The following is a 14,619-nucleotide window of genomic DNA, read 5'->3' as shown; positions in this document are numbered from 1 at the left end:
TCAGTATATCATACCCATTAACTGTCCAGTGACTTTACTGCTTTGAGCCTCAGTGATCGTGTCTACAGATTGGGGATGAGAAGCCCATTCTCACAGCGCCTTGTGGTGACCACCAACCTTATGAGCAGGAGGTCTGGGCCTCTGTGTGGTGGAGCCCTGCCCCTCCCCTCTGTTCTCATCTCCTAGGGCAGCGTCCCCCTCCTTCCCTTTTGTCATTGACCTGTTCTGATCCTGGAGATGGTTGAAGAGGAGCTGGGAGGCGTAGACTGTGAGGGCCTCCAGTCTGCAGACCCTTGTCCCCATCTCCACTGTTTCTCCTTCTTGCATTGTGGGCGCCCCCTCTCAGTGAGGTGTGTGTGGTGCCCAGGCATGGAATGTGGCAAGGGTTAGACACAGACAGGCTCCCTTCCTCCCCTGGGGGCCTCCTGCTGGGGCTTCTGCCCCCTCCTACCACCCCTGTTTTCCCACCAACACCCTGGGACTCTCTTTTCCAGAGCAGTCTCTGGGAAGTTAGGGACCTTGCCCAAGGTTGCACAGCCTATTAGCAGTGGCTCCAGGGCCTGTGTTGTCTCCCCACCTCCTCTGAAGTCGACTGGGCAGCCCCTGCTCCAAGCCGAGGCCCTAGGAACATCCCTGGGAGGTAGAACGTTCGTCCTTTGGGTTTACAGGGTGCTAAATGCGTCATGACAACCAGACTGGAAAAAAATCAATCACAATTTCATTTCATCTCCAGATAAAAGAAGAGGTTTACAGGCCAGAAAACCTCCTTATGGAAATTGGTGTGTCCATGAACAGGGTGATCTGATCTGTTAGGGCTTGTTTCTAGCAGGAGGCCTGGGTTTGGGGAAGAGGTTATCTGCCAGATGACCCAGGGCTCCAGGCAGATACAGTTTCCCTAATCCCCACTCCCATGGGAAAATGGGAGGGGCTAGCTTTGAGAGACTGCAGGTCCGGGTTGGTGCGAGCTGCTGGGCTGCACCTGGCTTAGGATGGGATGAGGTGGGAGGCGGTGGGCCTCTCACATTCAGGCAACAAAGTGGCCTGGGTCTCCACTGTGTAGCTCCCAGTCGGTGTGCGGGTTGACACTTGAGTACCCCATTACAGTTGTGGAGCAGGCCAGGACTGGGGTCTAGTGAGCCTCACCTCACCTGTGAACACCTGCAGCCCCATCTCTGCGGGGGGCAGAGGACATATGATTGGCACAGAGTGTTCTTGGCAGAGCCAGGGTTGGAGTCTCCTGTGAGCTCCCTGGTGGCCGGGGACAAGGGCCTCACCCCTCTATCGTGACTCTCCATTGCACACCAGTGGCCTTCTGGCTCCCTCCCCTAGGACACCCACTGAAGACACACAGTTGACACATTTCTGGCTGTGGAGACACCCGGGGTGCTGCTCTGTGTATGGGGACCGGTGAATCTAGCCTCAGCATCTCTCACCTGGGCTATTCTGGCAACTTCTGCCCAGGGCATTCCACCAACTCTTCCTTCACATTCTCTCCCCTGTGCATTTCTTCATGTGCTTCTCCCTCCACTCTTTCCCTCTTGCTGTTCTCTCTGCTTGAAATGTGTACCTTTCTCCTTAGTTCACAGTCTCAGCTCAACCTGCATGGAGCCCACTGCGGTGGAGGGCAGGGGCAGGAAGAGCCCTGGGCGGTGGTGGGAGGGACGGGGGCATCTGTGGAGCTCTGTGTCCTGGATCTGGAGCCCTGGACAGTGGCTGTTGAGGGTGTGGAGCCCTGAGTTTGGCTGTAGGGACGGACAGACAGGCCAGGGTTCAGTTCCCTGCTACTTGGTCCTTCCTGGGGAATTGGGAGCTCCTCCGAATGCAAAAAAGCTAAGGCTCAGGGGCTGGGGAAAGAGGGAAAAGCCTCCCCAGGCCGTGTAACTGGGAAGCAGGGACTCCAACAGGCAACACAGGAGGGGTTTTGTTCTCAGGGAGAGACTCATTGGGGCTGTGATTTTTACACTTTAGACTCTCATCTGTGGAACGCTTTCCTCACAAGCAATGGACCCAGAATACCCACGTGCAAGACATAGGAAGTGAGGTGGGTCTAGAGCCCCAAAGGCCCTGAGCCTCCTCTGAAGACCTTCCAGATCCAGGCTGGGGAACACACACCTGGAGGATCACTGCTTTGGAGGAGGTTGGGACTCAGACTGCCCCAGGAGGCCTGGGACTAAGAATGACAGTCCACAGGGATCCCTCCTGGGAGCCTTCCTTCCTTCTTTCCGCTCTCCCTTGGCATGCGGTAATGCTTTTGTGCTCTTTGGCCTGCCTTGTCTGATCTTCAGAGGAGCCTATAGAAAGGATGGACCTTGCTGGACTCTCAGGAGGCCAAAGGGAACCTGGAAGTCAGTATGAGAGCCCCAGATGGGCCTGAGCTGGTATTTGGTGCTACCACCCACCCTGTCTAGAGAGCATGGGTCCAGGGGCCAGACGTCTGTGGTCCAGCTTGTTTTTTCGAAGGAAGTAACTTTTTATGCGGGTAACTGTTTAGACTACCTTGGTTTTAAGCAGACTGAGAGCCCTGTCCTGGGCCCTAGTTTCCTGACCATATAATGAGGATAAAGAAGGGGTCTCTACCCTGCAAAAATAAGGTGCTCTGTCTAGGGAGGACACGCTACTGTACAGTTTTCTTCCTCCTCACTGGGAATGGTTCCAGCAAGCAGAAGTCCTCCTCTACCTGGGCTGCCAGCCATGGGTGCCATACTGTGCCACTGGCAGTGCGGTGGAGAGGGTACCTGGAGAAGGTGCAGCACCTGAGTGTGGGCAGAGAATGGGGCATACCAGTGGGTCCTGCCCTGGTGACTCCACTCCCCCATCCCCAACCTCAGGAAAACCAAATGAATAGAAGGCTCAAATAGTAGAACGAGCGATGCAAAAGATTGCTGGCTTGGGAAATTGAAAGTAAAAGCCCATGAGGCTAACCAAGAGTAAAAGAAAATAAAAAAATATGGTAATATAAAAGAAGATCAAATAAAATAAATATAAGCTGAGAAACCGTGAAAGTGAGATGAAAGAGGTTGGCAAGAAAGGGTAAGGAAGACAAAGTGGAGGTGGGCCATTTACATAGAACTGGAGAGCCAAAGGGGGAATAAGCGATAAATACAGGTTTTTGTTTTTTTGTTTTGTTTTGTTTTTGTTTTTGTTTTAAAGAAAAACCCAGTGGATTAAAAAGGGCAAGTGGCAGTGAAGTTTTCTGAGCTCAGAATCCTGGCAGAGGGTGGGTTTTCTGGAGCCCATGGGCCCAGCCTGGAACTCAGGCTGCAGGGCTCCAAGCCTGGCTCTTTCTAAGTTGCTGGCGGACCCCACCTTAGGGAGATGACCTCAGGACTTGGGTCGGCCTCCTCCTAGTGTACTTGGGAGACCGTGTCTTCTCTGTCAAAGCCTGCAGAGAATCCCCCCAGGCCGGGCTTTGGTCTTTCTTGCCAGCAGCAACCTTCACATAGGGCCTGGGCTGAATTGTCTTAGAAGTTCTGGGTGGGCTCTATGCTGGGGAGGGAAGAGGAAGGCAGTTTTTCAGGGTACAGTATCATATCTCATTTGGGGGGCTCTCTGGGAGGAAACATGATTGGGGAGGGGCACCTCTGCAGGGGTTGGGCAGACAGGATTCCAGCTGGCCCTTCCGTAGCACAGTTATTGGCTGGGTTGAGAAAGGAGAGGTGTGCATTTCTGGAATGACAAAGCTTTAAGTTACAATGATCATGGCTTCCTAGCCAACCACCATGGCCTCTCACTTTGCCTTGAGGTTTGTCTGTAGCTTCAGCAGTAAACTACTGGCTTCTAGCAGCCTTCCACTTGAGATTCCTGAGGGGCAATCGATCTTTTTACGGACTTCTTTATTTCCTTTTAAGCAAAATGGGAGCGCCACCTCACAGGTAAGATGTAGTGTACTGGGCACAATGCCCACCTGTGGTATATGCTAAATAAATGTAGTTACAATCAGTATAACTGAATATCTCTTTAGTAAAAGTAATCACCTGTATTGGCTGAACTCTGTGCAAAAGAAGGATTTATTGACTCACTTTTAATTTCTGTGAATACATCTTTGTGTAGTTAGGAGCAAATCAAGAAGACTGAGTCCTGGGTCTGCCAGCAACTGACCTGATGCGTTGGGTAAGTCACTCCTTTATCTGAGCTTCAGTTTTCCTTTCTGTGCAATGGGTAGGTAATATATGACCCAGAGTTTGCTAATCTATCTTCTTCAGCCAAGTTATTACAGTGGGGGTGATCTTGCTCATCAGGTAGAACCGCTTCACCAAGAGCCTGGTTTTGGGGAGGCAGCTTTGTGGTCTCAGGGGGTTATTAGGGCTTAAAGGGACTAGACTGGCTGGGATCAATAAGTAATTAAGGGTTTGATGAGCCTGATAAAGCCCCCAATAATAGCCAATGTCCTTGAAAGCTGGCAGTCCCAACCTCAGGTGGCAGAGAGGATTAACAGTCTTGCCTAGAGGTGGGTGTGCATAGGGAGGAGTGACCCTTGGGCCTGCCTCCCAGCTCCAGGAGAAATGTGACCTGTGCAGACTTCCCCTTGTGGCCGGGCAAGTGGAACCCAGGCCACTCCAGCCTGGCAGGGAAAGTCAGCCCGGCTGGGGAGTGGTAGGAGTATGAGCATCTGGGGATGGTGGAGGACCCCACTGTGTGGAAGGTAGAGGAGGAGAGGCTACCTAGGACAGGAGGGGAGGTTGCCCCAGGCCAACAGCTTCCCAGGGGGTTCCAACCCGAGTCACAACCCTCATGGCCCCAAACAGAGGGACCTCATCATCCAAACTAGAAACTGACAGAAGTCTCCTCAAAACTGTGTGTATTGATAGGTTGCTTTCTTAATATTTAGAAGGGAGGTCTTGAGGATTGTCCTGTTACAATCATGCTACCTCTACTTAGTGCTACTACATACATCAAGGAAACTTCTAACTGTGTTAGAAGTATCACATACTTTACTAACACACTGCAGAGGCCCAAACAAGTTGAGTTTGGGGATTTCTGACCCTGTGACTCTTGACCTCAGGTTTGAGCACCTACTGGACGACCACACCCACTATCTTTTCAAGGTGGACAGTCTCATAGGAACCAAATTGTTATATAATAAAGTCCATCCTTTATTTCTCTACTTTCTATAACTTTTTGGCCAGCAAATGGTGGAATTTTGAGAGAATAAGAATGGAGGCATGGGTGAGTGGGGGTTTGGAGAGGCTGGGTGGGGCATACTTTATAACTTAAGGCCCCAAAGATAGGTTTCTTGAGGAAGTGCATTTGTGTGGGCACCACACCCAGCCCCCAAGCCCAACCGCCTTCAGGCCTGGTCATTCCTCTCTTCTTGCCCATTGGCCCCTCATCCTGGAAGCTGTTTGCCTGCTGGTGTGGTTCCTTGCTATTTCTCTAACCCAGCTTTTACTCTCCACCAGGCTGCCCCCACCAGGCTGAGTCAGCCCCAGCAGCCACTGCAAGGGCTGCCTCATTGCTCTCCAAGCTTGTACTTGGCCCTCTCTGCACAGCCACCTCCCCCACCTTTCCAAAGTAACATTTGTCAATGACTCCTCTGTGGTTGGCAGCTTGAGAGACACACACCCATGCGCGTGCACACACACACACACACACACACACACACCCTTCTTTATCTTCCTGCCTTGGCTGGATAACCAGTGTTCAATGCCTGGAGGCCTCTCTTCCTTCTCCCTTGGTAACCTCCACTCAGCTTTTAGAACTGTCACCTCTTCCAGGAAGCCATCCCTGGCTCTTCTTCGCATGCTTGGCCACGTGTATACATGGCTCATTCAAGGTCCTCGTGACATCTTTTAATGATCTGTTTAGGTGTCCGCCTCTCCCACTGCACGGGGAGTTCCAGGCAAGGTCTGTTGTTAAGCCTCTCCAGGTCCCTTGCTTCCAGCGCAAGGCATGGCAGGTACCTTCTGGCTGACCGACTACAGGGCCAAGGGGCGCTCCTGGGTTTTCTCCAGCGGCCCCTTACACTAGGCTCTGCCAGGCGCGCCCAGACCGAGCTTCCGCTGAATTGGGGTCCAGGAAGTCTCAGCTGTCTCCGCGAAATCTTGGGTGTGCTACGTGGAGCCCAGTCTGGGACTTGGGGGTGGGGGAGCTGCGCATCAGGCTTGCCACCTCCTCCCAGGCTTTTGAGCCCAGAGTGGTTAACCCTGCATCTGGTGGTGGCCCGCCGGAGGCATTCACTAGGCGGCAGAGAGAGCTGGTTCGGCGCGGGCCGCCAGGAGCGGGCTCTCAGCCCGGGCTCGGGCGTGAAGGCTCCGTGCAGAGTGGGGAGTCTGAGTACGCCGGCCGCTTGTAAGGCTCCTCACGTCCAGGCGCCGCGGTCACGGCTGCGCCGGTTTCCGGCCATGAATTAGGCTTCAGAGTCCGAGCCTTCTGCCTGACTCGCGGCTGAGCGCCGGGCCCGCAGGGCGGGGGATGGGCTCCCACCGAGGTCTGCGCCGCTAGCTAGGGTGCGAGCCTCGGCTCTGGCTCTGCTCCGCGACACTCGTCCGCGTCGGGTCCCCTTTGGCTCCCCTTGCATCCCGGAGCCTGCCTCAAGAGACCCGCCCCGTCTCTCTCTCCGCTACCCCTGGTGCTGCTCCGCTAGGGCTCTCTGTCCGGGGCGGGGGGCATGGCCCGAGACGCTCGGAAGCTGAGGTCGGCGGGCGCTCCGGGATCCCCCGAGGGCAGGTGCTGTGGCCGACCCTTCTCCATCCTCTTGCCCCCAGCGAACGGTGGGCATAAGACCCAGGGCCGCCAAGTGTCTGCGCGCCGCGGACTCGGCCGGTCCCTGCTGCCATGCCGGCCCCCGAGTGTCCCCCGGACCAGGAGCGCGGAGCACCGGGCGCCCCCTCCGAGCCGCGAGCGGGCGAGCGCCGCGCGGCGAGGCTGAGGCTCCGCAGTCACGTGGCCGAGAGGAGGGCGGAGGGGAGGGAGGCGGGCAGGGAGGGGAGGGGGAGCGGAGCCGAGGGGGAGGGGGAGGGGAGGGGGCGTCCTCCGCAGTTCGCTCCTCGCCGGGGCTCAGACACACAGCGAGCCCGGAGCCGCCGCGCCGGCCCGGCCGCCGCCTCCGCCGCCTCCGAAGCCGCCCGAGCCGCGGGAAGCGCCGCCGCCGCCGCCGCGGGCCGCCCCCGCCTCGCCGGCCTCGGCTCGGGCTGCCAGCGCCGCCGCAGCCGCCACCGGAGCGGGAGCGGGAGCCTGAGCCCGACCGCGCTGGGCTGGGCTGGGCTGGGCTGGGGCGGGCGCAGGGCGCAGGGGCGGGCGCGCGGGAGAAGACGCACGGGCGGGCTCGGCTCTCCCGGGGAGCGGCCCGGGACTGCACCCGGACCGGCGCCTCCCCGCTCCGCGCTGCCCTCGGCCTCGCCCCGGGCCCGGGCGGATGAGCCGCGCGCCCGGGGGACATGGAAGCGCTGACGCTGTGGCTTCTCCCCTGGATATGCCAGTGCGTGTCGGTGCGGGCCGACTCCATCATCCACATCGGTGAGCGCGGCGGGCAGCTGGGGCCGAGGCTGGGCGGGGGCCCCAGCGGCGTGGGGGGTGCGCGGCGTCCAAACTTGGCGGTTCCCCGGGCCGAGGGGCTCGGCGGGCGGTGCTCCCCCGAAGGGCCGCGCCGCGCCGCCCCGCGGAGGAGCTGTGCATGGGCCGCGCCGCGCTCCCGCGGGCTCTTCGCCGCTCCCCGGGGCTCCAATCCCCGCGGCCTCTGCCGACACTTAGGGCCGCGGCTGCGGGGAGCCCGGGGCTGGACGCGCGTCCGGACCCGCGCCCATGGCTGGGCCGTCGGCGGGCTCCGAGCAGCGGGGGGCAGGGGGCGGGCACGGCCCCGGGTCTCGCCAAGTTGGCAGGGCAGGATCAAAGAGGCCCCGACCGGAACCGTGTGTGAATGTGGGTGGGTGGGTGTTGTCAGCGTGTATCGCTGTGTGTGCGCCTGGCACCGTGTTGGTGTCACTGCGAGAGGGCGTTGGGATGTGTGGGTCCATCTGAGCCAGCGTTGGTGCGTGCACGACTGTCAGCCTGTTAGAGTGGACACAGTGTCTGCCTGTTTCCCCGGTGTGTGTCTGTGTATCTCGCAGTATATGTGTGGGTGTTTGTGTTTCTGGTTGTGGCGACTGCAGCCTAATCCTGGACAGTTCCAGAGTTTCCCGTGGTCCAAGTCTTGGGGGCCGGCAGACGGTCCAGGTGGTGGTAGCCGGGGGAAGAAGCGTGGGCGGCGGGGGGGTGGGGAGGAGTGTGTGTGTGAGCTGAGCGGGAAGAGATGGATGGAGGGATAGAACCAGGAGAGATGAGCTAGAGGAGAAGAGGAGGGGGCGCGCGGAAGGGGAGTGTGTAGGAGTTGGTGGCGACAGGGGAGGAATCCCAGGAAGTTGGGCCAGGTTGGGGGGCTGAGAGCGGTTGCTTTGGGGGAGCCTCTCTGCAGTCGCCTTTCCGGAAGTTGGGAAAGACCAGCGAGCACAGAGAAACTGGGGGTTGGGAGGTGTGAGAAGGCAGGGATGATGGGACGGGCAGGGCGTGGGGTGGGGGGTGGGGAGGAGTGGTGAGGGAGTAGGCCTCGGCTGGGTGAGCTGCAACGCCCCCCGCAGGGACCCGGCGCCAAACCTGCTTCCCGCCCGGGGGGAGGGGGGCCTCGGGTCTCGCGGTCAGCATTGCGGCTCTGGGTGTAACGTGGAACCCGGGCCTCCCTCCTCCCGCCCAGTCCCCAGCTCCCGGGATCATCGGGCCCAGTCCTGGGACCGTGGGGACCCTCGGGGCCTGGCGAGGCTGGGGAGACTCCAGAGTTGCCCAGGCTGCAGGGCCAAGCTCTGGCGAATCGGACCGATCTCCGCTGGAAGCGCAGAGTCCGCCAAGGCGGTGCTAAGCGCGCAAAGGGCCAGCCCGAGGCTGCCCTGGAGATGTTCGCGGTTCTAGAAGGCCCTTTCAAGAGCAGTACCTTATGAGGGCCTCAGCTCTACTGGGTCTGAAGGGAAGGGGTCTAGGGTACAGTCCCCTCTCCTTCCACATACACGCAGGAATAAGCAAGGAGGGGTGGAGCCCAGGGAGCCAGGCTGGGTAGCCTTAAGTGGAACCAGGATGGGACTGACCTGCTGATCATCCAGGCCCCTGCGTAAAGAAGCCCCCAGGTGCAGCAAACTCAATGTTGACCTGCTTACTCAGCTTCACTCAAAGGGGGATCTCAGGGCAGAAGGAAGTCATCATTCCATTTTGGGATTGGGGTCTGGGACGTTGCCCTGCAGGGGAAATTCCTGGCTCCTGCGATGGGATTCAAGGGGCCATATCAAGGCATTTAGGTGCTGCCTGAGGCCACTCCAGCTTGCCTCAGTCCGTGGGGCATGGTTGGGACATGAGGTGGCTTGGTTGTGAGACACATGTGTGACCTGGTGGCAGCATATGCAATGTGTAACTCGTGTCAACTGTGTGCACATGTACTCAGTGTGTGGGGGACGTCTTCCCGTGCTGGTTGACGAGGAGAGCCTTAAACTGTCCTGTCTAGCTGAAACCCCAGTCCGAGAAACTCCCCACCAGGCAACCAGCCGACCTGCCAGCATCATGACCCGTAGGCCAAGGCTAGGGTGGGGGTGGGGTGGGGAGGGAGAGCTCCTCTCTAGGCCGGGTCTTGACGCCTCCTCTCCTCTAGGTGCCATCTTCGAGGAGAACGCGGCCAAGGACGACAGGGTGTTCCAGCTGGCCGTATCAGACCTCAGCCTCAACGATGACATCCTGCAGAGCGAGAAGATCACCTACTCCATCAAGGTCATCGAGGCCAACAACCCGTTCCAGGCCGTTCAGGAAGGTGAGTGGCCGCGGCGCCCAGGGCTAACTAAACAGGGCCGCGGCCTGCCAGGCGGCGCAGCAGCAGAGACCCGCGGGGTTGGGACGGGCTTGGCCACCCAAAGCCCCCTGTGCACCTGGGCAGACGCGCGGTGTCAAGCACGTTGCGCGCGCCCTCGCCAGCCCACCAAACGGTGGCGCGAGGAGTGCTCTGCGCCGGCGAGCTGGAGCCGGGAGCTTGTGAGCACAGCGAGCTGGGCTCTTTGCCGGGCGTGTTGCGGGATTGTGCGGTTCTTTTACAGCTGGGTGCGCGCGTGTGTGCGCCCAGCGCTGGCGGCGCAGGCGTATGTAGCTCAGGGCAGTCTTTGTTTCTTGAGTGTTTGTGGGTGGGCGTGTCTGCGTGCCGGGTACCTGTGTCGGTGCACCGCCCCTGACCTCCATGGGCAGGGGTCTTCCGCGTCTGGAAGCAAGGAGCGCCTGGCGCCGGAGCCCGCCGACTCCCCTCTACGCAGCACAATCTGTTACGTACGGCATGTTGTGCCCTGCGCCCACTGAGTGCCTCGGCCGGCGTGTCTGTGCCGTGCTTCTCCTCCGGGTTTGGAGGAGCCGGTTTCTCTCTCGCTGTCCCTGCCGCGGGCGGAGGCGCCGTCGCCTGGGCCGGAGGTGGGCGCTGTTTGACCAGAAACGAAGCAGAGTTGGGCCGGCCGGATTGCGGGGAGGGAATCTTAGCCCTTGCCTGTGCGGCCGGCCGCCGCCGTGGCCTGCAGCCAGCTGCTTGGGTTTGGACCCGCCAGCAGGGGGTTAACGGGTGCGTGGCGGGGGCGTTCTCAATGGCGGCACCCTCTGTTTCCCCCTCCTCTCTCTTTCCTTTCCTTCTCACCTGGCTCAGGGCTGGGCTCTGGAGCCCCGTTCCTCCTCCATGTCACTAGCCACCTTCCTGATCAGGGCCTAGGGCTCCTTCCACCTCTGGCATCTGCCTAGCCTAGGTACCTTTTTCTATGCTCTGGCTTGCTCTCCATATCCATGGGTTGACTCTGAGGCCCTTGCCCTGGAGTGTGAGGATAGGTGACACAGCTGGTGGCACAGGATGCAGGATTCCTCCCAGGAGGGACTGACAGGACAGCTGGTATAGGTAAGAGGTGGGCTGGTTGAGTGTTCCAGGCCAGCTCCTGCACCCCCCCAGCCCATCCCTCCAGTGGCTGGGCCCAGAGCCCTTCTGCTGCCTTGAGTTATATGTTGGCTGCTGGGCTCCTGGGTACCTGCACAGGTAGGGTGATTCAGTGAAGCCTCTGATCTGTGTCCAGAAGGTCAGAGCTGGTGCTGGAGAGAACTTTGTGCTAGAAGGAGGTCTTTGGGAGTCTCCTATTCTTGGGTGCAGCAGAGAAGGGGAAGGCTCAACTGTGAGTCCTGAAGGCCCAAGGATGCCTTAAAGTGGGTGTATAGGCCTGGAGTTTTGAGTGTGTTTTTGGAGTGGTGGCGAGTGGGGTGAAGCTGGCATTGCCTATCGTGGGGACTGCTGCTTCCAGCCTTGGCAGACGTCTATTGTCTGATGTGCACTGAGGTACAGAAGGGGGAATCCCCATCCTTTGGTGTCTGTGTGGCCTACCACAGCCCCTGCCCTCACATGGCCCACCCCTGGGCTTCCTTTCTGTGTGATCTCCTTACACCTCCTTGCAAGTGTCTGGTGTGAGCTCCAGCCAGGGAGGGTGGGGCCTCCTTAGCCAGGAATGACCCTAACTGGGGTGGGGATCTGGGGTGACATGGACTTATCCAGTCACATGCCATGATTTTTACAGTGCTTCTTGCTCCCTTGACACTGTTTCTACACATTTGTCTCTGTGGACAGTCATTCTCTGTGCTTGGGAGCTGAGGACACAGGTGGACATATGCATTTCTTGCACCCAGGGGCTCACAGTGTGGTGGTGATCCTGCCTGTGTTCCACATGCTGCTTTGGCTGTTCCACATTCTCTGTTGACATATTTTGCTTCTTTTGACTTCCCCTCTGCTGTTTGGAGTATTCCATGTTCATTCATTTTGCTCCTGAATGATGCCCATCCCCCCTCCCTCCAACAGCAGGTCTCCAGGGAATGAAGATGATGCTCTTGCCCAGGGTTACAGTCTTAGGCAGGTGACACACATAGGTGAACCGGGCAGCTGGACCCTGCAGGGCCTGTAGCGTGCGGTCTGGAGAGGTCATCTCTGTTAAAAGGAGCAGCTGTTTTACAGTCGTAGCCGATTTTGCCATTTGGGAATGAAAATCCTAGTATAGTAGATGTGCCGATTTTTTTTTTGTAAGGGGAGCCACAAATCCGGACTTTAATTATAAAATCTGATTTCTAACTGTTGTCAACGAATCAAACCATTTAAACAATAAGCCAAACAAAACATACCTGTGGGCCATTCAACCTTCAAGCCCCAGGGCACCTTTGTCCTGGAGATCCAGGGTCTTGCTTTTCTGGATCTCAGTTTCTGTATTTTTATGATTGGGAGAATGTCTCAGGCTCCAGGGATACAGGCTGACAGTCTCAGAGGGTGTGAGGGGGAGCGTGTGTACCTGTCCAGAAGGAGGGAGTTGGATTCTCGTGACTGAGGGATGTCTGATGACATCCGGGTAGAAGCATACTGGCCGGGTGCTACTGGGATGCCTGCTGCCCAGAGAGTGTGTGCTGGTTAAAGCTGGTATGTGCTTTCAACTGATGAGCCGTGTGGGCAGAAATCCACATTGTTATCCCATGACCTTGCACAGACCTTGGATGTTGACAAGGGATAGGAAGAGCCAGCCCCTCAAGGGCCTCAGGGAGTGCAGAGCAGTGCTCAGAGGCTCCTTGTCCCTAGCCTGGGGCTCAGCTGGGCAGGCACTCAACTCTCTGCATGTCCTTCCTTCTGTGCTCTGGGTTGCTGTCCATCCTGTGGTGTGGTCCTGCTTGGTGGATATCTTCTCTCTTTCCTGGGCCTGGATGATCATTGCAGCAGGCCGTGGGTGGTAGACATAATTTGGGTGGGAAAGGAAAGGACTTCTTGGTGGAGAGTGGCCATGGACCGAGGGCAGAGGCACACCGGGATTCAGTTTCCATCATGGGCTGGACAAGATCCCAGTGGACCCCCAGTACATTTGGGATTGAGGTGATCCTGTCCCCACTTTGCCTTCAAGGCAGCACCATGCAAGGATAAGAGCTTGGTTGCTACAGCCCAAGAAACCAGGTTCAAATTTGTCTTACCTCATGTGCAAGATGGAGATGTCCTAGCCTTGCTCCGAGCTTCTGTTCCCATATCCGTTAAAAGGAACCAACCATAGTACCTGGCTCATGGGATTATCATGCAGATGAAATGAGACAAGACATGTATAAATTGTCTGCAGAAGGCCTGTGGTAGGCGTTCAGTAAATACGAATTCCCTCTCTGTCCCCTGACCCAGCTGTGAATCCATCTCACTTTCTCTTGAGGCTGTTGATATTTTCAGCCACATCGTTTCTCAAGCTGGTGAATTCCTTGAGAGCACACTCTCACTGACCTTTCCATTTTCAGCATTTTGCTAAACTTTTCCCCCCCTGATTATAAAAGAAACGCATCGCTACAGTGAGCATGAATCAATTAAAAAATGTAGAAAAGGAAAAGGCCATGCATGTTCATTATATAAAACACAAAAGGGACAGGAAAGCCTCACGAGGCAGAACAGAATCGAACAGAATCCTGTTCCTTCTAGTCTTTTTTCACTCACTGTGTTTTGTTAAGTGCTGAGAGCTCCCATTCTGTTCTGTTCAGCTGGATACCCTGTTTTTTTTCTTCTTCCATGTAACATCTTATTGGCTCTTTCTGAAATTGCTACAACATAGATGTAAACACTGCTTAGCGGCTGCATATATTTTTCAATATTCAAGACAATCAATTTTTTAAAAAATGAAGTCGTTTATATGCTAAGGTATGCTTAAGTATCACTGAAGAGAACAAGAAACTCTGCTTTGATTTGTTGGTACTAAGATTTATACCTACGATTTCTTCAGGCTGGTTTTGTACAAGCTCCTGACAAACTACCTTTCAAGACACCTGGTCAGTTGATGTAAAAGAATGGGTCGCATTTAATAAAATATGCGTTTGATGAGGATTTAAAGTTAGCAAATGGTAACACCGAAATGACATTTAAATCTTTATAATGTTGTGCCTGAGATTCAGTTGGCAAAGCCCATCTTCATAGTAAGTGAAAATTTGTCTTCTGGATACTAGAAGAAACACTAATTTGTCAAGTAAAAAAATTTCATATTGTTTTAAAGTGCTTGCTCAAAGAGAATATCATCTAAATGAGTAAATGCATAAAAGAACTGGCTGAGCAGGAGTCTTCTCTGTTCACAGTATTATCTTTTACTGTAAGTAAAAGATTTGAGTTATTGGTTATACTGTGGACATATCTATCATACAGTGGAAAGATAACAATTTAGGGAAGAGGAAGGAAAGAGGAATGTGTATGAGAGGCAATATTCCTTTTAGTTCCAATAAGCACAAAAGTGTTTTAGGAAGACAAGGTAAAAATTACCCAAGTATAGCTGGGTGTTCATAATAAAACAATGAGACAATGAAATAAAGTGAAAGTAAAACAGTGAGCATGTTGGTGCCTATCTGATGGCCTTGGTCATTCATTTTATATTGGTCTCTCCTAGATGGTCACCCTGCCTCCCGTGTGCCATGCTGGGATGTAGACATTCTACTAGAAGGTCTCCTGCCCTGAGCTTTGATGCCTCTGGCATCTTCCATGGCTTCCTTTCAGAAGGATAAGGCCAGTGAGGGCAAATCCATCTAGACCCTCTGGCCGACCCACTTGTCTCTGGGAGGGGCTTTATGGGTCCCTGCCCAGGAGATACCAGCAGGGACTTTCTGAGTGTGATGTTG

At 56.1% G+C, this 14,619-nt stretch overlaps 1 protein-coding gene across 2 annotated transcripts in view; it reads left to right on the top strand.

Annotated features, from left to right (window-relative positions):
• The first annotated feature begins 7,202 nt into the window (after positions 1-7,202).
• The window catches only part of GRID1 (glutamate ionotropic receptor delta type subunit 1), a 689,073-nt gene continuing 681,656 nt past the window's right edge, over positions 7,203-14,619 (top strand). The window contains exons 1-2 of one of the 2 annotated variants that reach the window (XM_027062467.2): positions 7,203-7,455; positions 9,605-9,760. In XM_027062467.2, the coding sequence (XP_026918268.1) occupies positions 7,377-7,455; positions 9,605-9,760 (235 nt within the window). In that variant the 5' untranslated portion in view covers positions 7,203-7,376. The remainder of the gene's footprint in view (positions 7,456-9,604; positions 9,761-14,619) is intronic. The other variant, XM_027062464.2, reaches the window with a different exon arrangement.

The sequence above is a fragment of the Acinonyx jubatus genome, chromosome D2, assembly GCF_027475565.1.
Source record: "Acinonyx jubatus isolate Ajub_Pintada_27869175 chromosome D2, VMU_Ajub_asm_v1.0, whole genome shotgun sequence".
Classification (NCBI taxonomy): Eukaryota; Metazoa; Chordata; class Mammalia; order Carnivora; family Felidae; genus Acinonyx; species Acinonyx jubatus.
The sequence above is the reverse complement of the archived record's forward strand: the minus strand, read 5'-3'. Positions and strand labels throughout refer to the sequence as shown.